This window comes from Nipponia nippon, unplaced genomic scaffold (assembly GCF_047370975.1).
Source record: "Nipponia nippon isolate SJK-2023a ecotype South Korea unplaced genomic scaffold, ASM4737097v1 scaffold_1, whole genome shotgun sequence".
In the NCBI taxonomy this organism is placed as follows: Eukaryota; Metazoa; Chordata; class Aves; order Pelecaniformes; family Threskiornithidae; genus Nipponia; species Nipponia nippon.
Genome location: NW_028262290.1, coordinates 69137231 through 69162366, shown reverse-complemented (window position 1 = coordinate 69162366; position 25136 = coordinate 69137231). Strand labels below are relative to the sequence as shown.

Below are 25136 nucleotides of genomic sequence, written 5' to 3'. Positions count from 1 at the left end.
GGACTCTCCAGTAGTTCCTTGTCTTTCTTGAACTGGGGAGCCCAGAACTGGACACAGTACTTCAGATGTGGCCTCACCAGGGCAGAGTAGAGGAGGAGGATAACCTCCCTCGACCTGCTGGCCACATTCTTCCTAATGCACCCCAGGATACTATTGGCCTTCTTGGCCACAAGGGCACATAGCTGGCTCATGGTTAACTACTTGTCCACCAGGACTCCCAGGTCCTTCTCCACAGAGCTGTTTTCCAGCAGGTCAACCCCTAACCTGTACTGGTGCCTGGGGTTATTCCTCCCTAGGTGCAGGACCCTACACTTGCCTTTGTTGAACTTCATTAGGTTCCTCTCCGCCCAACTCTCTAGCTTGTCCACGTCTACCCCAGGCCAAATTATAAGCATAGTTGGAGTTGTGTCTTTCTGTAGCCTTGCAGTGCTCTTCTTTTGTTTGTAAACCACATGAAGAAAATCTTCTTTGGCTTCCCATGATGCCAGATCATTTCATATCAAAACATATTAATGCTAGCCAGAGCAGTTCATGTTTTTGTTACAGTTTTCTCTGAGGCAATATCTTTTCTTTAATTACGACATAAGGACATCTCCACAATCGGAGCCCAGAGTTACAGTACAATGACCATCCCTGTTAAGCCATCTGAGAGATGACTAATAACTCCAGTGAGATGAAAAGCAAGGCACAGCTCTCTGGGAGTTGATGTTAAAAGAAATTGTTTGAAATTACTGTTCTCATCTTTCAGGCAGTTGTTTTTTGAGTGTTTTGTAATAATGAGAAGATCCAGGGGACAATAACCTCTGCCAAGTGCTGAGACTGACTCACATGCCAGTTTTATACTGGTATCTTTCCACAGTTTTCAGTGGAATTCTTGACATATGAAAGTATGTCACTAGGATCATGTTAAAAATCTATGAGAGAAGGAATAAAGTTAACTATTTATTTCTATTTACCATAATAACTACATTAAGAGTGTTATTTGCTGATTTAACATAGAATCTAAGCAAACAGACATTAATTTATACAATCAAACAGTTTTACATCTATTGCTTGTTTTCAGTTTTCAGCAAGCTAGAAACTAAATAAAACAATTAAACTTCTAGGGACTATCATGATTTAAATGTCCTGGAATTTTAGCTCACAATTCCTATTTTCTTGGTAACCATTGTTATAAAAGAAACAATCCATGCTAGAATTTATTGCTGCAATTTATATTAGGCAAGGATTTGTGATCCTTGAAATTCCCTGCTGTCTGATTTACAATACTCTCTTTCACTGTATCATCCTTAATTTTATGTAATCACCATTTGAAAGGTTTCCTGTTATGGCTGCTGCCATACTGAACTAAGATTATTTATCCGATCAGAATGTTTGCTCTTATCGTAGTGAATTTTGTATATGCTAAGAGTCCCAGTACTATGTAATTGCTTGTTTGCCTGCCTGCTCTTTTGAACAAGTCTTTCAGACATTATTGATCTTTAGTAATCAATAGAATTTCAGGTGTCCAACAACCATTTAGCGATTTGTGAATATTGAGTGTTGGTGTATATATCCCAGATGCATAGCAGCCAACATGTTTATCTAATTCTTTATTTGATTCCAAAGACAGCTGTTGAAAACCTTTCATATACACAATTATCTTCTTTCGAGTGCAGCAGTAACTATGCAAATATCTTGATTTGTGTGGTTTTAATAACTGAACTTTTTCTTTTCCATATGTACTTGTTTTCTGCTTGTTCCAGACAGAAATAGCATAGTTTTTAAAGTGTAGCTCTCCTTGCTGTGCATTTCTGTTAAATTTAAGGTGCTTTTTTATGTTTTGCTATTTGGAATCCTCCTCGTTCTTCATGCATAATATGTATCATGTGACTTGAGGATAAACTGCTTCAATAAATTCCATTATTCTGAAGAATAATAAAAATAACAAGTTGGTGACACTGAAACAGTGATAGATAGCACTTTTTATTTTCTTATGCTATTAGAATCTCATTCCTGCACTTCTGAATCAACTCAACTTCCCAGTGCTGTCACACTGGGAAAGCACTACCTGTGTTGCTTTTGTCAAAGAAAATTATGCCATTGGACATTATAATTTGTTAAATTCCAAATCTTATTTAGGCAATTAGTGCAACCCTTGTTATCTCTGAACATGCAACTGAAAGAATAAATGAACAGTGCATACAAAACACACCCATGGCTCCTGAGACAAAGAGGACCTTATTCAGGGAGATGCTATTTGAAGATAAGAACAGCACTCTGGCATCATGCCTCTCCCCCCAATGCCATGAAACCAGTCTTATGTGACAGCTTTGATGGTTGTGTGTCCCTGAGCTCCTGGAGGTAGGTGGGTTGGAGGACAGTATTTTTTCTTGCAGGTAGACAGAAAACTCCAAAGACAACATGTGAACCGAATACGTTTGAAATGGTCCTCACAAAGATTGCAGTCATCATGATTAAAGTTGTGAACCCACAGTAAGCCTGATTTTGCCCATCTATACTTTCCTAGATTCTACAAAACAAAGCATAAAGTATCAAAATCAGCAAGTTCAGCCTAGTGCCAAGACAAACATTTTAACTTTAGGTTCAAAAGTTGAACTTCCTCTCACATTACAAGAAAAGGAAAGGCAGACCAAAAAAGTGAAAGATCAAGACACAGAGAAAAATCAATCAATCCTCAGTTCCTTCTGTAAGAGATATGGAACCAAAAATATTGAATATAAATATTTAATATTAATATTTTCTTTGCCAACTAGACTCTAACTGAACATGAAGTAAGGGAATCAGGAGAAGAGGCAGAAGAAGTCAGGGGAGGACTACTAAGAAATCACTCTTTTCACCCCAAACAAGTTAATGGTGACTGACAACAAGGGTCCCACTGCATGTTGCGTTTTCACAAGCCTGTGCAGTTGACAGAAATGTAGAGTGAATTCATCATCCTCCTGCTGTCCATAAAAGCATTGCCATCAGCTACAGCATAACCAGAGTCCTTTGTGCTCTCCTTTGGCCAGCCTGGTTTGCTGCTTTAACATGAGCCGGAGGGCCCCTCTTTGCATCCTGTCTTCTGTCCAGCACTGCACCTTCCAGCAAAGATGCACCTGTTACTCCTGGTCTCAGATTACTCATCAGCCACTGTCTCATATGCTTATCAAGGCCCTGAGGGCATGAACAGGCTTTAATAGCCCTGGCTGGGTGGCTCCCCACACCCCTGCCCATGGTCCAGGGCCCCTGTTTCAGTTCAGCCTGGGGCCATCAGTCCCTGCCTGAGCTATGCTGTAGCTGTGCTTGTCTCCAGGTCCATCACAGCCATGCCCGGCCATGCACTCTGCTGGACTGGACCCTGACCCATGAGCTGACTTTCCAGCTTGACCTCAGACCTGCCATCTCACTGCAGGACCTGTCTGGTGGTCACTGGGCTGGAGTAGGACCCTGGCTGCTGCCACGAGACCTGATCCTGCTTTGCCAACTTACATCACTTGGACCTGCCTCATCACCAAGTGATGCTAAGTGTTCTGCAGTCTCAGTAGACCCCTGCAGCCAATCCTGGGCCTGCCTGCTCCCCTCACTCAGGAATGGTAGGATGGGGTTCTGGCTGGCAAAGCCCTGCCCAGCTGGCTGTGTGTTACCCACCTGATGAACCAATCAACTCATGGTGGTGGACCCATCCCGCATTCTATTATGCATTCCTCAGCCCCAAAAATTCGCAGAAGGGCCCTCTGCAGCCCAGTCCACTACCGGCATTTCAGGTGGAAGCACCAAGTAGCAGGAGGCTGAAGGACTGGCTGACATTGCTTCCAGAGATGGCCAGCTCACATGGGTGCCCAGTCCCAAGTACGTGGTTGTCCTTCAACTTGTAGACCTAAGGAAACCACAAAGAAAGGAAGAAGATGGATACATTAAAAACAGGGGTGGGGACATGGAGGGTAAGACAGAAGGAAGCTGTTCTAAGACTTTTTTTACTATTCCAGTCATTAATACATCAGGTCTGAGGCTTTTCTGTGGTTTTTGTCTCATAGTACTGCAACAATGTAATAAGAGTAATTCACCTCCCATTACTGCACCTGCTTGTACAGTTTAAATTAAAACCAGAAACACTGCAAATCCCACTTCACAATGCCTTTCAGTGTTCGAGACTCTGAATTAAAGGCCTTCATTGTTTAGAAGGATTATTTCATTGCCTTCACTGGCTTCAAAGAAATAAGAATCTTCACTCACTTTTCTATTGATCCCTGTTGATCAGATTAACTTTGTTTTGGATTCCTACTGAAACAAAAGACAAACAGAAATGTTTTGAACACTTACGTGTACAATTTTGTTCAGTTCATGATTCTATTACCTATTACAAAGATGATTATTGGTTAGACAAAGAAAGAATAAAGGAATTACTGTAAATTATGTTCACTAAATACCAACACTTTAAACAATTACAAAATTATGAAATATTTCAGAATGCCATGCAGTTACGGTTAATTCCACAATTAAGAGTGTATCTTTTATTTAGCAGCACTTGTTCTTTCATAAACAATAATTAGGATTAAGAAAGGTCAGAGAACACTTCCATTTCAACACTACAAAATCCATTTAAAGCCTTTCCTGCTCCCCCCCATGCACTTTACATTCAGTGACTTTGCTCTTTGTTATTTTGTAACAAATGACAAAGGATCTTAATCTTGGATTGGGCCAAGAGGCTCTCCTGGGACATCACAAGCCAAGAGAGACGAATCATGTTAGCCTGGCCATAAACAAAAGCTCTTCAGCTAGGAAGTACCCTTACTTGTGTACTCAAAGAAATTATCCTCAGAAGTATAGTACATGATAATAACTGGCGGCTCTACTTTCTCACAGTGCTATCCTGCACATCTACATGCAAGTCTACTTCCTGTATGTCCCCAGGAGCAGGCCGTTAAAGCACCATCTGGGTCAGAAAGTCAGTTAATCAGTTGGATGATGACTATTCCTCAGGTCTTGCTCACTCTTTTCTCCCTCCTCTCCACTCTTTCCTGGACACAGAAATGGCTTTCTGATAAAGATGACACAGTGCTTGCCAGACCTCTCTAGCTTGCTAATATGGCTCATTCACTGTATCAAACAGCATCTTATTAGCTATCATGGCTATGTATAAGCTGTACTATACACCCATAAGAGAGAGAAGTATGAGTGCTGTTACAGTGCATTCTGATGAGAGTTCAAAGCTGTGAAATAAATGTATCTGTAGTCAATACAACTGATGCATTACAGCCACATGCATTATTGCCACATATTTTGTAGACTGCCCCAAATGGCCCTATAATGTTAACTCCACTCATACAGTGCTATGAGTTCAACTGCTACACAATCATAAAATAGTTTGGGTTGGAAAGGAGGTCATCTAGTTCCACCCTCCTGTCAAAGCAGGTCCAACCGTGTCAGATTTCTCTGGGCCTTGTCCAGTTCAGTTTTGAATATCTTCAAGGACGGTGAGTCCAGAGACTCTCTGGGTACTTATGGCTTGCTTTTTTTTTTTCCCGCTTTTTCTTTTTTTGTGGTGTCTAATCATAATTTCCCATATAACAACCTGTGTCTTCTGCTTCTCATCCTGCCACCTCTAAGAAGCGCTTGTTTCTATCTTTTTTACACTTTACCGATAAGTACCTGAAGGCAGCAAGAAGATCTCCCATTAGCCTGTTCTTCTTAGCTGAACAAACACAACTCTCCCAGCCTCTCCTCGTCATGAGCTCTAGGCTTCTAATCATCTTGGTAGCCCTCCACCACACTGGCTGCATCATGCCAATATCTCTCTTGCACTGGAAAGCTAAAAAATGGAGAGTCCTTCACATGGAGTCTCACAAGTGTTAAACAGAGGAGAATAATTACTTCCTTCCTACTGGCTACACAAACACTATTACTGCCCAATATGCAGCTGGTCTTCTTCACTGCAACTGCTGCTCATTGCTGGCTCATGTTCCTTCTGTTGTCCACTGGGGCCCTTAGGTCCTTTTTCACAAAATTGCTTTTCAACCAGTTGAGGCCAACTCTGTGTGGAAGAAGGATGTCTTCCCAGACCAGGGCCAGGACTCTGCATTCACCTGTGCTGAGCCTCATGAGATTCCTGCTGGATTCTTTCTCCAGGCTATCAATGTCCTTCTGAATAACTGCATGCCCTACAGTGAAAGAGCCACTCCCACCCAATGTGGTATGATCTGCAAACTTGCTAAGGGTACACTCTATCCTAGCTCCTAGGTTAATAAGAAACAGTATGAGTTCCTACATGAAGTGCTGAGGGACTCCACCAGTAACTCCCCCAGCAGGGCTTTGTACCATGATCACCCTTGGAATGTCACAGGCCAACCAGTGGTCCATCCATCTTGAAGTTCACTTCTCAGGTTCAGGTCCTGAACTGGAGAATGGTCCTTTGTGTTTTCATCTATGTCTCTATGTCCTTGGCTGCATCCTCACTTGCCCCATGGACTTGTCCAGCTAGCTGAAGTAATCCTTTAGGTGGTTTTAAATGCTTTTTATTTCCTTTGTTACATTTATTCCTTCATTTCTACTCTTGCCCATAAATAAATGTCAAGTAAAGCTAAATAGTAGTAATCATACAAAAGTGTTCAAAACTGTATATGTATGAATTAATTCCCTTACAACTGGGGAAGCTGTACAAGTACTACATGCACAGAGCACGACGTGCAGTTAAATGCACACACACCAACACGCTTTTCTATCACTGTGAGCACTCAGATGCCAAACTGTAACGTTACTTGACATCAACTCTAGCTGAAGATCAGATTGCATCCACAGGCCACCATTTTTTCTCCAAAACATGTTCATATTAATCAGCAACTGTTAGGAACACAAAAATAAACAAATCCAGAAATGTTTTCACTGTTGCATACATACATTCTCTTTCAAGTGTAAGTTTTAGTGAAGTGAAAAGGGTAGCATAATTAGTCACACAACTGTAGTTACATGAAGAGGGTCAAACATGAAGCCGGCGGGATGAATAAATAGGAACATGGAAGATGGGAGATGGAGACAAAAGAAAAAAGTGGCAATGAATGGGCAAAGGATAAGAAAGCAAGATGAGAATATCTAAAAAAGAATAATGAAAAATAAAGTATACTGAGTTAGGAGAGAAAGACTGGCACCCAAAATAATGTAAGTAGTAGGATCCAAGTTTTATATGTCAGCATACTGACATTATTAACAGCTCTGTTTGTCAGTGGAGATACGGGTGCCCAATAGCCTTCTAAACACTGAGTTGTTCCTTCCCCCCAAGAAGGGCTATTGTACTGCTTCTGTGCCCTATTGAATGAGAATAATTTGGGTGTCCTGCTCCCAGGACTTCAAGGCAGTGCTGCAGTCACAAAAACTCACAACAAAAGCAAACAAGCAAACAAAACAACAGCAGAATTGAGATGTCAAACTCTTGATCACTCTTTTCCATTGAATTCTCCAGTTTCTACTAGAAAAGTCCTTTTTATACCTGTAGAACTTATCATGGTTTTAAAGAGTGTATAAACTTGTCACAATGTAAGAAATCCATAGCAAACCTCTGTGTAGGTGGAAATTTGTTATATTAACACAGAAGTTTGTTCAGCCATGCAGTAGCACTGCATTATGGTGAAACTTCCCAACAGGTCCCAAGATGGACTCATGAAGTGGGGATTAGTCAGAGCACCAATCAATATCTGAAGAGATTATTTTATTTGAACTAAATGAACTGGCATTCATCACTATATGAAACAGCAAGTAGTTTAGACCAAGTAAATAATGTGAAGTAGAAGGAAATTGCACAGAGCAGGCTTTGTAAGGATTGCGAGATTATTGTGAGTTACGCTGGCAGTATCTACTACATCAATGCAACTGCACCAAGACTGCTTCCACGAAGCATTAGAATTATTAAGGTTGGTATAGAAATGTTTATGGAAACAGTGTTCTGGGTCAGTGCAATTACAGGGGGCGATGTCAGCACAGTATGAACGACTGCAAATGCTTGCACTTGTTGGCCTGAGACAAGGTAGAGAGAAAAAAAAAAACACCTGTGAACTACTGAATGACCATGTTGTTGTCTTCACTCTCTGACCCTCATGGAAAAGCTGGGGAAAGAAATAAAAGGTGAAACAGAAAAGCAAATACTTCCTTGCCCATTATCAGCCCAGTTCTGCAGGATATGGCCTTTTACTTTCCTTGCCTTCAAAACATCTGCTCGGCTTAGATTTGTTTTGTATCCAACTTTATTCATATTATATGAATATGGCATTCAAAAAGCATCCGGGGTTAAATATTTGAACTTATGGACATGGGTGAACACAATAAAAAATTTCAATTCAGGTTCCAATATCTATACTCAAGCTAACCAATATTTTACTCCATCAGTAATCTCTTTAACTTGGGGATGCAGAATATACTGAGTACATAGTTCCTTGCACGTTTTCTCTTTGCGTGTAGTAATTAACCCCAAAAAGCTTCCAGCTGCTGAACTGAGGGTCTTAATTTGGGCCTGTTGTGTTTATAAATGCTCATAATTCCTTACTGTTCTTAATAATGTCTGTAAGTCTCTGAACATCATGACTTAGACTTCTAAAATCTATCTTGTCTGCGAACTATGCAAAACATATGAGGAAACAGTAGAATACATATGGAAAGAAAAAAGAAAAATATATCTATCCATATTGTATAAAATGTCTTGTAAATTGATGCAGTCTAGTTATGGATGAAGAATTAACAGTGGAATTATTATTATTGTTATTATTGTTGTTGTTGTTGCTTTATTATTATTATTATTATTATTATTATTATTATTATTATTATTATTATTATTATTATTATTATTATTATTATTATTATTATTATTCTCAACCCCAGGCAAAATCCTAAAAATTGCCATCTTTGGCAGGGAAGTACCATACGTAAGTAAAGTGAAACATATGAGATGGGGAACAGCAGTTTGGGGGGAAAAAACTGCAATGAATCAATAAAATAAACTCAGTGCTACTTTGTAGAGTACGATGATGCAGCTCATGAGTGCACACTAAGTTCTATTCCTTGCCACAGTGATTTAACTACCACAAAGACCTAGTCCTAAAAAAAAATTGAACAGTCTAGTTTCCTGTTTCTTACAGCATCTAGACCAATAATTCAGTGGAGGACATGATTAACTTTCTTGTTAAGAAAAGCTATATTATTAGTCCACCAGTCAATATTTGTTCTCAGCACCACATATGAAGGATTTTCTCATAATATTGTGTTTCAGTAGAAGTATTTTCATTCAATTACTATTAGTTTTTTAAATCCACTTTATTTCTGGTCTCACTGTTATCCTGATGCAATGCTTTCGATGAACTAGTGCTGTTTGATACAGGCCAGGCTCAAACTGTGTTGCCATTTAAATATGCTCTTGTGTTACTAGAAAGAACAAATACAAGAGAGGTATGTGCCTCATGGACTTTAGTATATTAATGTAGAGGAAAGAAGCAGAAGAGGGAAGCTAATTACAATTTAGTAAGCCTTAAGTAAAGTCAAGTTGAAAATGTATCTAAGTGTATAAATGCATAAAAATGTATAGTCTGATTTGAGTGCAAATCTGTTCACAGGCAAAAGTCTTGCCCAGGTCTACACTGGGCATTAAAAACCAAAGCAAGAGTTTACACCTGTGCTTAAAATATGATCCAGACAATCTTATTAAAAAGTATTATTGGATAAAACAAAAAGTCACCATTAAAATGCAGCACCCATCAATGGATACATAAGTCAATTATATTAGCAAAAAGAGTCACTATACATCTAAGAAAAAAGAAAGCAAAGAAAGAAAATACACCAACTGCTAATGCTGAAGTGTTAGAAGAAAGCTATAGAAGAGAAAGAAATGACGTTGTAAATTATGCTGTTTATAGAATATTAAAAAGAATCTGAGGAGCTTTTGTGAGGAATTTTAATTCAACAAGTTCCAGTCTAAAATTTATTTAATAGTTTGTCCTACCATAACTACATGATTGAAATTATACAGCTGTACTTTATCAGCAATAATACAGTGGAAATTCATACACCTTCCAAAGGGGGTAAGAATAAAAACACACAGCCAAATATGATCTGTTAATATATGTATTTGGTTATCAAAATTAATGGAGTAAAGTACATTATGTAGACGTGCTGTGACAACCATGCCCATAACTTTAAGAAAAGTATAGGCCATCAAGGATTAAAACACCAGGCCTACAGATCTATAACTTTCAAACATTTCAGTGGAGTTGCCAGTTGATTCTAATAATACTGTGTGCAAATGACGCATAGTAGAGGAGACCAACATATTTATGTGCCTCTAAACAGTGAGATATTGTGATAATTTTGCTGTAAGATCTGCAAATGACTCCAGTCTCAGCTTCGAATGTCTTAAACATTTTTAATATAATTGTGAGGTTTGAGATTTTCTGAATATGCCATTCTCACTGTAACAGACCCAGGGCTACTCTTGCGTTCAGGACCTGGCATATTTACCTGAAAGTGCGAAACAGACATCATACCCAAACACTTCTGGCACCAAGAAATAGGAGTTGAGGTGCTGGTAAGCAGGTAAGCTCCACTGCTGCCACGGTGCCAGCAGCTTGTGCAACCTGTGCATCAAGCTGCTTCTCTTCAGCAGACCTCCAAAAATCATGAAAAAAAAAAACCAAACCAAACCAAAACATTAGGATCCCCACCCTGAAATGGAGAAGACAGAGAAAGTCAAAGACTGAGGCTCGCCTCCGCCAGTCCTTTCCTGCCTGACGTCCAGCACATCCCCAGACCCCCGCGCGTTGACTTCGCGGTCCCGGAGGGGCTCTCCGGGCTTCCCCGCCGCCGCTCCGGCTGGGGCCGAGCCCAGCTGCGCTGGGGTGTAATTAAGCGCTGCGCAAGCTGCTCTGCCATTGACTGAGGGCTTGAGCAGGCATGTCTGCAGCAAAGTAGCCAACTGTTGTGGAAACCGTAGCGAGCCCATCTTCACTTCAAACGCCGGCGTCGAAAGGGGCGCGGGAGCGGGGCGAGGGCGCTGCGCCGGGCCGGGGGCTGCGCGGGAGCCAGGCAGCCTCGCCCGGCGGCAACGGGGCGACCGGCGGCTCTCAGTCCCCCGCCACCTCCGCGGGGCGCGAAGGGGGAGCGGGGGAGGCTTCCCTGCCGAGCAGGCGAGTTTGGTGTTTTGAACCGTGGGTACATCTCCAGCTCTGCCTCTGCGTGTGCGGCGCTCTCTGTGCGCCCACGGGCTAATTAGCGTGCGGTCCTTCGCTGCGGGACTGCCCGAGTGGGAGCTTCAGTGCCACCTATTAGGGACCCGCAAACACGGCTTTGGCTCGAACTGATGCCTCAACATTGTTGAACCTTAGTTTTAAGCTTGCCTCTTCTTTCACCCTCCCTGCCCACGGCTGAAACATACACACGCTCCCCTTTCCGTCTTGCTGGTGCTTCGCAAGCAGGAATGTTTGGCAGGTAAAAGGCAGAAATACCTCTTCATGTTTGGCATCCCCTGACCTCCTTCGCCACCTCCAGAGATACGGTTTAACGCCTGTTCCCTGTCATGACAGCGATCGGGCTTCCTGCCTGGTGCCAGAGCATCACTGCGAGGGGGAAGGAGAGGTCGGTCCGACCCCTCGCTGCTCCCCGCCCTCCGGTTCAGGCCTTGCCGATGGCCTCCCTGTGTTCGGGGGAAGGAAGGGGGGAGAACAGACCTAAAGTTCTCGGTCCGAGAGACAGGTAGCCGCACAGTGGTACCTTCGAGAGGCCCCATTGCCAAATGCTACAGAAGAGTTCCTAGCGCAGCAGAAAAAAACCAAACGAACAACAACAACAAAAAAAAAGGAATTTTTTTGGACCTAGTTTTTCTGTAGCAGGTCAGCAGAATACATCAAGCAGAGCTTCCCACTATTGCATAAGAAAAAAAAAAAAACAACTGCCTTTTTTTTTTTTTGAGGCGGATAATCCCTGAGCTGTGGTGCTTTCAGACGAATCTTCTGACAAGTGTTGCAGTTCAGCACTGTATGCGTTGTATCTTGGAAACAAACAATGCGGTAGCTGGAAAACTTGGGAACCGAGGAGAAAGGTCAAGGGTAGAGGCTGGTCAGTTTTTGTTGTCTTGGCTGAAGAATCATAAATAATCGAAGGACTGTCATTAGCTGCACTGTCCACAAGACTGGGGGAAAAGGGAGAAAGAAAAAAAAAAAAAAAAGAAGAGAAAGAAGATGACTGTTTGCAGCCTGACGCTCCGCGCTCTGACACCTTCCCGGCCAGGACCTCTTCCAGGCACGGCGCTGCGGGGAGGGGGCAGCAGCCCTGGGGAGCAGCTCCGCAGCCGGCGGCTGCCCGGCGGTGCGCAGGGCGCGGAGCGGCGCGCAGCCCCTCTCCCCCCGGCAGCTGGGTGGCCTCGCCGCCGCTCGCTGAATCGCGCCGGCGCCGGCGTTTCGCCTGGAAATTCAGCCGGTGAAGCAGCCCGCGTCCCGTCTACCCCTCCGCCCCCCCCCTCCCCGCCTGCCGCTGCGCGGCGGGGCGCGTTACTTACGCGAGGCGGCGGCGGGCTGCGCGGGTCTCGCTGCGGGGAATCGGAGGGACGGGGACGGAGCCCTGGTCGTAGCGGGCTCGGCGTGCCCACCGGCGGCTGGCATAACCAAAGAGTTAAAATATAAAATCATAAAATGTTTTTTTAAAATATTAATGTGCTTATAACGGAAGTTCTTATCAGTGGGTTGCACTGTACTTGGCAAACAAGCCTTTTTACCTTTTAAACAAATAATTCATTAGGTAATTAAATTCAAGTGAGATTACTCTAATTAAATATACACTGCTGTTGAATCATAATTTCTATGTGGCCTAGTTAAAGATGAACGATCTCTTATTCCTGACAAAAAAAGAAAGCTTTAAAAGAATTCCCCAGTGACTGGAATAATAGATTTATACACCACGGTACAGAGGTCATTTCAAGAAAGAAGAGACACCAAACACAACATAAAGGGACTTTTCATGTCTGGAGATACTAGAATTTCAGGTTTTATTGCTGCGAGTTCTATTAAAAGACTTTGTGGAACCTAGGAGGAAATCAAAATTATCTTTCAAAAGGAGATAAGTTATATAAATATGTGCACAAACAGAAATGTGTCTCTGAAGGTATTAGTTCTGCATAATTTCAGATGAGTAGCTACTAGGCCTCAAAGGAAACAGTGCATCCTGAAATGCTCTGAAGGCTTACATTGGCCAAAATAAGGCAGGACTTTAGCAAAATTAGAAGTAACTTTGTAGCCAACGATGTGCTATATGTCCTGGTTCCCTCTAATAGCATTAGGCGTTCAAACCATAAAGACTAATCTGGAGAGTAGAAGTTCCTGCTCTTTGCTTTGATCTCCTTCCTCTTGGCTGTTTAAAGCTGACAGTTTGGCTGAATGGCATTCACTGCTTTCATTTGTAAGACATGAGTTTCCTAGTGTTCCAGAGCTAGCAGCTACACCTGTACTGCAGGAATTTACATTACATTGCTCCAGGATGGCATTGATTTGGGACGGGTGAAATACAAACACAAACTAATTAAAAACTGCATAATGCAGCCCTACAGGAACAAGACAGAAAAACAAATAAATACAACTGCAGCTGGCACGGCAATTGTGCCTCTGCCCCCAAGCAACAGTCTGGTGACATAAAATTATAAACCTTAAAAATCTCACATAATTGCTGTTGATCATTTTGGTGACAAAATGGAAATTATTTTGTTAATTAAGTTTGGACCCATAAAATATTCATAGATAGGTAGACAGACAGACGGACAGATAGACGCAGAGAGAGACAGATGATTCATTCTACAGATTCGTCTCCTTGTTCATATAGGCCTGTGTGCATGGCTTTAACAATTCATTTGCAAAAGCGCCAAGGAAGAGAGCATCTGTGCATTCGCATTGCTATCAGAAAGAAATGTAAGTTGCAACTGAGGAGGACTGATAAAGGATTAATAAAAAGCCACTGCCAAGGTACTGGGAAAAAAATCAATTTATCTTAATTTACTTTTTTTAAAGAAGAGAGAGTGAGATATGACCATATTTTCTTTTTTAAAATGCTCTCTCTCTGAATAACATAATCTTTGTAAACGCCTTATTAGCCGTTACCTCGAGTACAGTCAAACGCTGTAGCTGCTCAGACTTGGATTCCTTCCTGTGCTACCTGTACTACGGATACGTACACGTCCACATTTAGGGAATCGACCAGGCATTCCTGATTGCAACTTTGTGTTTGTTTGGACAAACCAAGCCATTCGTTTGCACGGTCAGAGGTCTGAAGGCTGCTGTTGCTGTGAATTAAATTTACAAAAAGAGAGTGAGGTTGTTGTTGCTCTTTTACCTTTTTTTAACAGAAATGATCGTCAGGTTGGGCGTGAAGGGGAGGGGGGGCGGAATCCGGCGCTCCAGAGCTACATCACCTCTCCGCCTATAATTGTTTGACACATGCCCTGTTGTCACAAAGTGGGGTTGTTTCCCAGACCCTGCTGGAAAAAAAGGTGCAAAGTAATAATGAGTGTTTAACAAGGCTCATAAATCAGGGCTGATGAGAAGCGCTCAGGACGGAGGCGCGGAGGCGGCGGGGCCTGGCAGCGGGTGGCCAACGGGGGGAAACCAACGCCAAGGTCCCGCGGAGCCGCAGCCGGGCACCCGGCGCCCCCCCAAAACAAGGACAAGTCGTCAGATGACACACGGTCCCATGCTCAATCAGATATAATACACTTAATGAAAACTCAGTCAACTGATCCGAATAGTCGACAGTCGGTGCATAATTAGAATCTAGGCGAGATACATTAAATTGATGGATTCGGTCCTCCACAGATGTATCACTGAAATGTATAGGATTGATACTTAACACGGTAGAGTAATTCTAAACTTACACATAAAAAAGACAGCGAGGGGAAAAAAAAGAAAAAAAAAAAAAAAAAGACAGTGAAACTACCTGCAGAGAACAGTCAGAAAATTAGCAACATACGGATAATCTACTTTTTGGCACTTCCCCCCCCACCGCCACCACCCCGCACATTCCTTCCAAGGGAAAGAAAATTGAAACGGACTATTAACTGAATAGATCATCTTAAATTTCTTCGTCTATTACCACTGCGAGCTGAAAATCAAGAGAGGATTTGCAAAAAAAAAATCGTTACCAGGATGTTTCAAAGCAGTCACAGAATTAAATGAAAACTTTTCTTCTCAAGCCACAAACAAGGCGCTTTAGCGATTAAGCCTCCCTTTCTTTTGGTAGATCTTATTATCAACGCCGCATAAACCCCGAATTTTACTAACAGGTCCATACGCGCCCGTGTCTGCATGCAGAGACGGCGAGCAAACGCGTGTATCTCTGTGGAAATTACACGGGTGAACCGTAGACTAGTAAATATCTGAACTCCACTCTCAGATTGCGCTCTGCTTAGTATCCTATTCTCCCCATAGTTAGGTGTCTCCTTTCAACATCTCTGTCATCTCCATTTGAAGATATTTTCAGCGGTTTATCACTGCCATCTCCAGCCCTGCACATTTGCAGCAGGTTATCACAATTGCCAGTCCCCCCTGGCTGATGTGTTGCGCTGATTACCATCAGTGCCCTCAGATATTTGGTGCGCATTCCCAGCACTGCAATATCCACTCTTAGGACATCTGGAGCAGATCAATATCACTGACTTCATTTTTTTAGTAGAGTCAGTGTTAAAGCTTCACATACCCTCTTCGCAGACATACCCTTTAGTCAACTCCTGCAGAACCAGCCTTTAGTTAAAATTCGGCCAAGCAGCGACCCCTATGTCTGGATTTGCATTTCTTATCGGACCCCTATCTAAACTAATAAAGAGAAAATCTCTTGGCAGTGGATGCATCGCCTTAAGAAACTGGAAGGATCACACTGTCTTAGCAAACTCCTTCTCGAGAAAGGCTCTTTAAGGAGAAGTTTATCTGCCCAATGATCTTCGAATTAGTTGAGGGTGGCCATTTAGGTCGATTTACTTTAAACAGTATACAATTTATTTTAAGCGATTACCTTAGGTATAATCACATTATACCCAGCCCTGCCATATATTTCTCTCCCGCCTGTTTTCAGACGTGCATCCGCTCTCCAACGGGAAGGTGACTCCGCTTTGCGCTCTGAGCTCAAATCCTTTTCTTGCTACGTGACTGTTTATCGTCTTTATAAACGCTGTTCGGCTAATGAGTTGGCACCGCACTCCTTTTTGTTAGGTTTTGCCGAAAGTTAAGGAGACATTCGAGCAACTAAAACACAGATCTCAGAAAAAAAATAGTAAAAATAAGAGATTTTTTTCTAATTAAGTGTAAAATTACTTTTTTTTTTTTTTTAAACAGTATTTTATTCCATTTCTTAACAATTCCAGGCTAATTTATGGTTAGGGGGGTTGATCACACCAACCTTTTTGACTGTTTAGGTCTCGGGTTTAGGAAAAGATTTTCCTCGTGCTTCTGGCAGCTGCTGCTGCTGTTTGTAATTTTCCGTACAGTTTCGTTCTTTTCTCACTTTTGTTATTAAGCTCCTGCTATAGGTCTTGTATGGGGGGAAATAAACCCAGAATCTCCCAGACCTTCACTAAACTGATTTTCAAGCTAAGTAGCTTAATGTAGCAGCTCTGGTCCCAGCTTACTTGCACAAGGTGTGTGTGGGGGGGGAATTAAAAAGGGCTTTGAAAGGTTGCCTACTAAAGTGACTTAATAAACCGTCAGAAAAAATGGGCAATGTCCAATGCGGGAGCAGGAATCGCGTGGTGAGGGACTGGCATTTACTGATCAGAATTGTGCATAATTAATGGAGTTGGCAGGACCCTGCTCATCCTTGCGCCGGGAACTTTGCAGACGAGAAACAAAGCTCTCCTCCCGGTCTTGCAACTTTCCTCGTCCTCGGCGGGTTTCTTCCTTCCTCCCTTCCTTTCTTTCTTTTCTTTTTTTTTTTTTTCCCTTCATATTTTTTTGTCCTGTTTCTTCTTCCCCCCTCCCCAGTCACCGTTACAGGTAACCTGCACTTTGTATTTTTTTTCTCTATTTCCACGCAAGGTGAAAAATAGCAAACTTCGCCCCGAGAAGATGCTGGGCTGATAGAAAAGCAAGCGAGACTTCCCCCCCCCCTCTTTTTTTTCCCCCCTGAACCGATCTGAGCAGGATGGGGGCGGGTGGGGGAGGGGATGACTCACATTTCTTAAGCCTCCAAGTGGAAACCTTTTCTGGATACACATTCCACCCAGATCTAAAGCGCTAAGAAGATTTCGGCAGCGTCGGTGCCTTATCCCACCTTTATTTACCTGCAGCCCTTGTAATGTGACACTTCCATTCGCAAAACACCGCTGCAATTTTCAAGCCCCGCTCAGCTTTGTCACGGCGGTGCATTTTTGTCTCAGGGTCGCTCTCCTGCTTTGAGGGTGAGATTTTGGAGCGGGAGGAGGAGGGGGGAGGTCCTCCTTTCCCTGTTAGACATAGGAAGGGGAAAGCTCGCTGTTTCCAACTGATGGGGAAAGGAAGTTTAACCAACTCTCTGAGACGGAGCGGTTCCCTGGAGCGCGGGGAGGGAAGGGCTGGCCGGGGCTAGAGACACCCCGCAGGGGCGTTTGCAGGAGGGGAGGCATCTCCCTCCGCTCCAGCGGCGGCCAGACCCGGCGGGACCCGCGGTGTCGGGCTGAACGCGCTGCTGCAAGCTCGGAGAGGGGACGCGAAGCCCCGCGGAGGGGCGCGGACCTTAGGACCTGGCTCTCGCCCTGGGCTCGGGGAAATGAGAGAGGCAGCCGTGCCCCCCCCCCCCCGCCTTCTTCCCCCCTCCCTCCGTCCCCGCCAAACACTTGCATCCCGAAAAGCAGCGGGCCTTCGCCTCTGCGGCCCCCTCCGTGCCGCGCCTCGCCGTCCCTCGAGGAAGAGCTCGGCGGCCCCGTCCGCCCCTTCAGCACAAAGACGGAGCTCCCGGGAGGCGAGGGCTGGGCTGGGGGCGGCCGCTCCGTGCCCCTCCGCTGGGGCCGGCCGAGGGGCCAGCGGCGCCCGGCCGTGCCCTCCCCGCGGCCGGCGGAGCGGGAGCGCCAGCCCCGCCGCGGGCCGGACTCGTGGGGCAGAGCGGCCCCCGGGCAGTCCCGCTGGGGCTGGGAGGGTCGGGGCAAGAAACGCCCCGCGCTCGGCCCGCCGCCCCCCCCGCTCCCCGTTTCTCCCAGCGGGGGTGGGGGGTGCTGGGAGGGCCCCGGCAGCGGTAGGAAAAGGAAAGTTTGCGGTGGCGGCCGGGCGGTGCGAGGCGCTGCCAGCCCCGGGGGGGTACGGGCGAGCCCCGCCACGTCGAGGAAACGGGCAACATCGCGGGCGGGTCACAGCGGTGACAACTCATCTCCTTCAAGGCGGCCGAGTCCCTCGGTCCCTCGCAGAGGGGTCCTTTGTCTCCCGCTGCACCTTCCACCCCGCTCCAAGGGGAAAAGGGGAAGAAGGAGGAAAAAAAACCCCTTGCTCTCATCATTGCTGTTAATAACGACAGTGGCAACAGCCCATTTTGGTCCTTTCGCCCCACCAACATCCCCCCCCCCCCCCCATGCGTTTCCTTTGGTCCCCGCTGAAACGGGCGGATAGAAGTTTTGACAATCCAGAAAGCCCCTCAGGCCCCCCCGGTTGGGGGGGAGGGTTGGGGATCTTCTGTGCCCCTCGGCATACATGTCGCCACTGTCGATTTGCGGGATTATTTATTGCTAATATTCCGAGGACTGTCGCAATGCCTCTGATAATTGTCCCTGAGTGTCAATCGGTCGGCAGGGCATGCGGAGGAGAAAGGGCGGGGGGGGGGGGGCGGGGGGGAAGATCGCTGCGAGTCTTCTTTTTCTTTTTTTAGCTAAAGATTCTTCTGGGAAGAACTGCTAGGAGCCTTTTGACTTTCAGCAAGTTGTGTGTGTGTGTGTGTTGGTGTGTGTGTGGCGTTTGTGGGTTGCTATAGATAGACCGCATTTATTTATTTATTTAATTATTTATATGCCCCCTTTTTTTTAGTGGTAAATTGTTACAAGTCGCCTGGCTGCAAAGCCCCCTTTTTGTCTCACGGCCACTCTCGTTTGTTCCTGAGTCCAACGACGACAAGGGGGACTCAATGTTAAAGGTGGAAAAAAACAGCAACACAGTTGTTTTTGTTAAAAGGGGACACACTAAAGCTGCGAAACAGCAAAACCCCAATGTTGGACAGCTGTAAAATCGTGTAGACAGGTTGTCATACAGCAGTGGGGGCTTTTCTGAAAGGAGCCCATTGCTAAACATTAAATACACACACGGCATGGCACAGCAGCTGCGCGGACACACGCACACGCGCGCACACGCACACACACACGCACACGCACACGCAGGCACCGAGGAAAGTGGCCCAGGCTGGGCTGTGCACCACGTGCTGCACCGGGGGGGGGGGGGGGCGGGGGGGGCGCGGGGCGGCGCTTGCAGCTCAAGTGGGTGCCAATCAAAACATCAACTTCAAATTGTATCTGAAAGATCAGCCTAGGACCTAAGGGCAGACACATCAGTTGGAGCTCAATTGTTGATCAGATCACATCTAAGGGATTTAGGAGCACAGAAGAGCCGAGATTTGAGGAAAGACACCCCACTGAATCCTTCCACACTCCTCCTCCTCCATACCTAGGTTGCAATATATCTCTGACAGAAAGAAATCAGAACGAAAAGAGAAAATTATCGGCTCGATTTCTGTTCTCTCGCCCTGCCTGACTCCAGTAAAGAGAGAGGGGGGGAAGGAAAAAGAGAGAGAGAGACAGAGAAAGAAAGAGAGATCCAGAGAAGCCTGGGTTTGTTCCGCTCCCCTCCCCGGCTGTTCAGGCTCCCTCCTCCCCCTTCTTTTTTTTTTTTTTTTTTTTTTATAATTCCTTCCCCCCCACCCCCTTTTTTTTTTTTTTTTTTTTTTAATATTTCTGCCGCTTCTGCCGCCGCCGCCGCCAGTGCCGCCGCCTCCGCCGCTGTGCCCGCGCCCCGGAGATGTCCTTCCCCCAGCTGGGCTACCCGCAGTATCTCAGCGCCAGCCAGGCGGTCTACGGGAGCGACCGTCCCGGGGTGCTGGCCGCCGCCGCCGCAGCCGCCGCCGCCGCCGCCGCCGCCTCGGGCCGGCCCGCGGGCGCCGAGCTGGGCAGCGGCTCGGCCGCTGTCACCTCGGTGCTGGGCATGTACGCCAGCCCCTACAGCGCCCCCAACTACAGCGCCTTCCTGCCCTACACCGCCGACCTCGGCCTCTTCTCCCAAATGGTGAGTGAGCACCGCGCCGCCTCCCCCGTCGTCGTCCCCCTCCCCGCCCCGGGCCCGCCGAGCGCGGCCGCGACCCGCGGAGGCAGAGGCAGCCGGGGGCAGGGGCGGGCGGAGGCCGCGGAGTCGGAGGCTGCTGCCCGGAGCGGGGTCCGCCGCGGAGAGGGGAGCGCCTGTGCCGGCGGGCCTGCGGGGGAGAGAGGGGCCGGGGCCGGGGCCGGGGGCGGCGGGCTCCGTCTGCAGGCGCGGCCCCCATCCGCCCCGTCGCTCCAGCCGGGCAAAACTACTCCGAGTTTTTCTTCCTGGCGGTGGAAGGGCTGAGCGGGTCTCCTGCCTCCGTCTTGTCGGCTTTCCTGAGCAACTCGGCTTTTTTTTTTTTTTTTTTTTCCCTCTCCTTGTTGTTATTGGTGGTGGTGTTGACGGGTGATATTGTCGGTCCTGTGGTTTCTGTTGGTTTCCAGCGCGCTCCCCTCTTCTCCCGGTCCTTTTCTTTGCCGCCGAGCTATAAACAGGTTCCTTCCGAAAGGCCAAAGTGCAGTGTCGGTAGCTGGTACGCCCAGTTTATTTCAAGACATTTTCCTTAAGTCTTAAAAATGGCCCGTTCTGTTCCCTGAACTTTTCATACTCTGTTTATGGCGAGTATCATAGATCGGATTTGCATCAAGCGAAGGATGGCATCTACATCCCATTATACGCATGGGAGCAGAAAGGCGTATTGGCGTTACCTCGAAAAGAAATTGCCGTCACCCAGATTGTCCTCGGACCTCTTTTTCCCTCTTCTTTAGAATGTAATAGTTAAAAAATGAAACGTCTTTTTTTTTTTTAACTAACTGTTTTTATCTCTGTTGGCGTTGAAACGTTTTCGTTGCTAGTATCTCCAAATTTCTCGTCGGCAATATGCATAGGTTCCACTTAATTTCTAAATGCCCCTCTTTTCTCTCCCCCCGAAACATAAAAATATGAATATTTACAACTGGGTGCATTCAAGACATAACTTGTGAGGGTTTTTAACACATATATGTCGGCAAGTAGGTAGATAGGTTGTTGAACAGGGGTCAGCGTCTGAAAACAGATCATTTTGTGCTGCAAACATTTCCTACGAAGGCACTTTTAACAGCATGCGTTTCCTACTTTTTTTAACCTTGATTTTGGAAATGCAGTAAAAGTTGAGACAGAAGCAGTGAGTGATTTACAAGTGGCTTCTTCAAAAGAATTCCCAAAAGACATTACACAAAAAATATCATTTCAGCAACAATAACAAAAGACAGCGGAATAAAGGGAGTGCAGAAAGCCTACTCTGTAACACATTACAAAAATTACATCGGGCTTCTCTTTGTCTATAAGCTTTGTCTCTGAAATTAAAATACGTGTTCCTTTTTAACTGTTTGGCAAAGTTAGATTAGTTTCTTCGCGGACATTTTTGAAGAGGTTCGTTTTTAAGGCTGACACAAATTTCGCAAGAGTAGTACTAAGAATGTATTTTTGGACTAGAAAAAAAGCGACATTGTAGTAGAAGCGAGAAAAAAAAAAAAAGAAAACGGCTTTAAATGTTAGCTATTTAGGAACAGTTCCCTTTCCTCCTCGCAAAGATCCTGGTATTTTACTACAGTGATTTACCGTGACGGTGATATTTTGAAATAAATTCTAAAATTCTGAGCATTTGTAAATCAAGAGTTAGAATATTAAGTTAATATCTGGACAATTTGCGGTAATAATGAGGCCTAATGAGGTTGCTAGAAAGATAAAATGTTATTTACCAAAACACCTGATGGGATAATTTGACTTGCTGTGTTTTACTACTGATGATAAAAAGAATATTGATTGCAAATAAATCACCGTCTCTAAACGCTTGTAAACAATTTGTGTTTGCTCTGCCCAGATCAAAGTAAAACTTATGAGATAAAGTGTCTGCATATCCATATTCTACAATGCGTGGGTCAGTTTTCATTCCAGAGTTTAAAGGCTCTTCTAACAGTGAGAAGTTAATGTTTTACACCAGAATCTTGGTGTATGATTTGGGGGGCGAGGCGGGGGGGAGGACGACTTGGCTTGTGTGTGGAAAATCTCTCACATTATAAGTGTCTCAGTACTGAAGTTGTGCATTCATGTCCTCAGTCTCGTCTCACGCCAACTCCTTTTAAAGGCAGATCTGGGGCCAAAGAAGAACGCTCTGCATGCATTTATAATATCCTCCTGGATATTTTGCAGATAAATGCGACGTTGTGCGCAGGCATTAGTTTGTAACGGTGGTGTAGTACCTGCTTGCTCTGCCTGATAATTTCGAGGGCACAATAAATTGTCTCGCCGAGGCGAATGCGAAGTTGCTGCATTTCCATCGTTTGATTTGATTTGGTTTGAGGAGAAAATACGCATCGTGCCTGACAGAGCCCAGCTTAGCCCCTCTCTTTTCCTTTCCCGGCGAGAAGGGGGGGGATCATCTGGGAATACCTCTGTCTGATCTAAACGTGAAGAGCCTGGAGCGGGGAGGGCCGAATTTGCCTGTGAAGACCCTTTGCACCGCTCAAAGGCGTATTCCGGCTCCCGGAGTAGCCTATTCAGGTCTGTTAGAGACGCTAACGAGATAATTGATGTGCTTTTTCCTCTCCGCTTGTCTGAATGTGTTGCAGGGCTCCCAGTACGAGCTGAAAGATAATCCGGGTGTCCACCCTGCTACCTTTGCCGCCCACACTGCCCCCGGCTATTATCCCTACGGACAGTTCCAGTACGGGGACCCGGGGCGGCCCAAAAACGCCACCCGGGAGAGCACCAGCACCCTCAAGGCCTGGCTCAACGAGCACCGCAAGAACCCCTACCCCACCAAGGGCGAGAAGATCATGCTGGCCATCATCACCAAGATGACCCTCACCCAGGTCTCCACCTGGTTCGCCAATGCCCGCCGGCGGCTCAAGAAGGAGAACAAGGTGACCTGGGGCTCCAGGAGTAAGGACCAAGAAGATGCAAACCTCTTCGGGAGCGACAATGAGGGGGACCCCGAGAAGAACGAAGACGACGAGGAAATCGACCTGGAGAGCATAGACATAGATAAAATCGACGAGAACGATGGGGAGCAGAGCAACGAGGAAGAGGAGGAGAAGCCCGAGCTCCTGAGACAAAGCAGTGAAGAGCAGCACCTGGAAAAGGAGAAGGATTTGGCACTGTCAGGGTCTGAAGGGCTGAAACCCGAAGACGCGCTGGCCATGGTGAAGGAGGCCTCTGACAACAGCACACGAATCGTCAGTCCCGGGGGACAGAACAATTTACAGATGCCATCTCACAGCAAACCCAAGATTTGGTCCTTGGCAGAGACGGCAACCAGTCCCGACGGCGCCCTGAAATCTTCTCCCCCTCCGCCCCCTCCTCCCCAGGTTAACCACACTTCTCCACAGATCCATCACCCTGCTTTTCTCCCTAGCCACGGACTCTACACATGCCAGATTGGCAAATTTCACAACTGGACAAATGGGGCTTTCCTCACTCAGAGTTCCCTCCTAAATGTGAGGTCCTTTTTGGGAGTAAATCACCACCATGCTGCTCATCACAATCACCACCTCCAGGCCCAGCAACAACCTTCTGTTTTAACGGCAACCCTGGGAGCCCTAAGCAGTGAAAAACCTTCAGAGAGGACCAGTCCCAAACACATAGGTAATGAATGCAGCAGGCATCCACCTCTCCCTCCATCCCCAACACATGCACATGAACTTCTCCTTGAGGAATGGTGTCAGATTCAGCCCTGGTGTAACTGATTGCTTTTAACGGAGTTACAGACAGTTTACCCTAGCGTTGATCCCCCCCCCAACCCGGAGCGTGTTGATTGCATACATTAAGTCCATTTCATGTGGGCTATTACATTCTCACCCTATACGCCCATCAAATAAGATGAGAATGCAGGAATAGCTCTGTGAAACATATTCTTTGAATTTTGCTTTCCTTCCCTCCTCTCTGACCCTCATCTCCCAATACTTTCAATGACAGTCAAAAACGTGGCAAGAAAAGGTTGCATACTCCTTAAATATTGAAAGTAAGGAATAGTGCTGGACGCACACACACACACACACACACACACACGTATATACACGTCTGAACAAGAGGGTGAGAGGGATGTGTGTTCTCTGCACACTGTCCGGATTTTTATTGTTGTTATTCTAAAACGGTTCTCCTGGTTTTGTTTTTGTTGTTTGTTTTTTTTTTTTCTTGTGTCTCCTTCTAGAAAGAGAAAATGTACCAAGAACTGAATCCCCACCTCAGCCGCTAAAATCGCCCTTCCAGCCTGTCCGTGACAAGTGAGTTTGTTTGTTTGTTTTCACTGCAGGAATGTTACTTATGTGAAACAGAGTGTTTGAATAATAAAGACTAATTATAACACCTAATCATCACCATAATAATACATACAGACAACAAGAACAACACAGAAGTTGCTGTAATCTTTTCAAAGTTACGCTAAATTGCAATTGTACATAGCCAGCCTGTAACTTTTCTGAAACTTAACAGACCTCAAAGATCTTGTGTTAATTACACCAGTGACAATGATTTCTGTGCAATTAACTAATACTAGGATGCTATAGCAATAGACAGGCAATTATAGGAAAGGATTCTCTTTTTTTTCTGAAAGATTGTTACTTCTTTCTTTTTTTTTTTTTTTTTCTCCTTCCTCCCTTCCCCCCTGCAGCTCTTTGGCTCAGCAAGAGGGAGCACCGAGAATTTTAACAGCTCTCCCTTCAGCTTGATTAAATGGTTTGGTGAAAAAATATTACAGAGACTGGTATTAAGGACAGAAAAAAAAAAAAAAAAAAAGGAAACGATATAAACGACTCCCATCAATCTCTTTCTGCAATAAGGTGGTGCAAATCCATAAAGCGATTACACAAATCTGTAGATGGATCCCCTTCTTCATTGTACCATTTCAGATCGTGTTATTCTAACCATTCTTGG

The 25136-nt window shown here is 45.4% G+C and overlaps 1 protein-coding gene across 1 annotated transcript; it reads left to right on the top strand.

Annotated features, from left to right (window-relative positions):
• The first annotated feature begins 19946 nt into the window (after positions 1–19946).
• Positions 19947–25003, top strand: IRX1 (iroquois homeobox 1). The gene is made up of 4 exons (XM_087736595.1): positions 19947–20210; positions 22835–23849; positions 24415–24487; positions 24874–25003. Exons 1-4 carry the CDS (start codon positions 19947–19949, stop codon positions 24929–24931), a joined length of 1410 nt encoding a protein of 469 aa, XP_087592721.1. The 3' UTR covers positions 24932–25003.
• Positions 25004–25136: the final 133 nt, after the last annotated feature.

Bases quoted from the DNA above. Each gene is read 5' to 3' on its own strand.
- IRX1 (XM_087736595.1), top strand. From the start codon at position 19,947: ATGTCCTTCCCCCAGCTGGGCTACCCGCAGTATCTCAGCGCCAGCCAG. The intron at 20,211-22,834 runs GTGAGTGAGCAC...AATGTGTTGCAG, and splicing joins TCGGCCTCTTCTCCCAAATG to GGCTCCCAGTACGAGCTGAA. The intron at 23,850-24,414 runs GTAATGAATGCA...GTCTCCTTCTAG, and splicing joins GACCAGTCCCAAACACATAG to AAAGAGAAAATGTACCAAGA.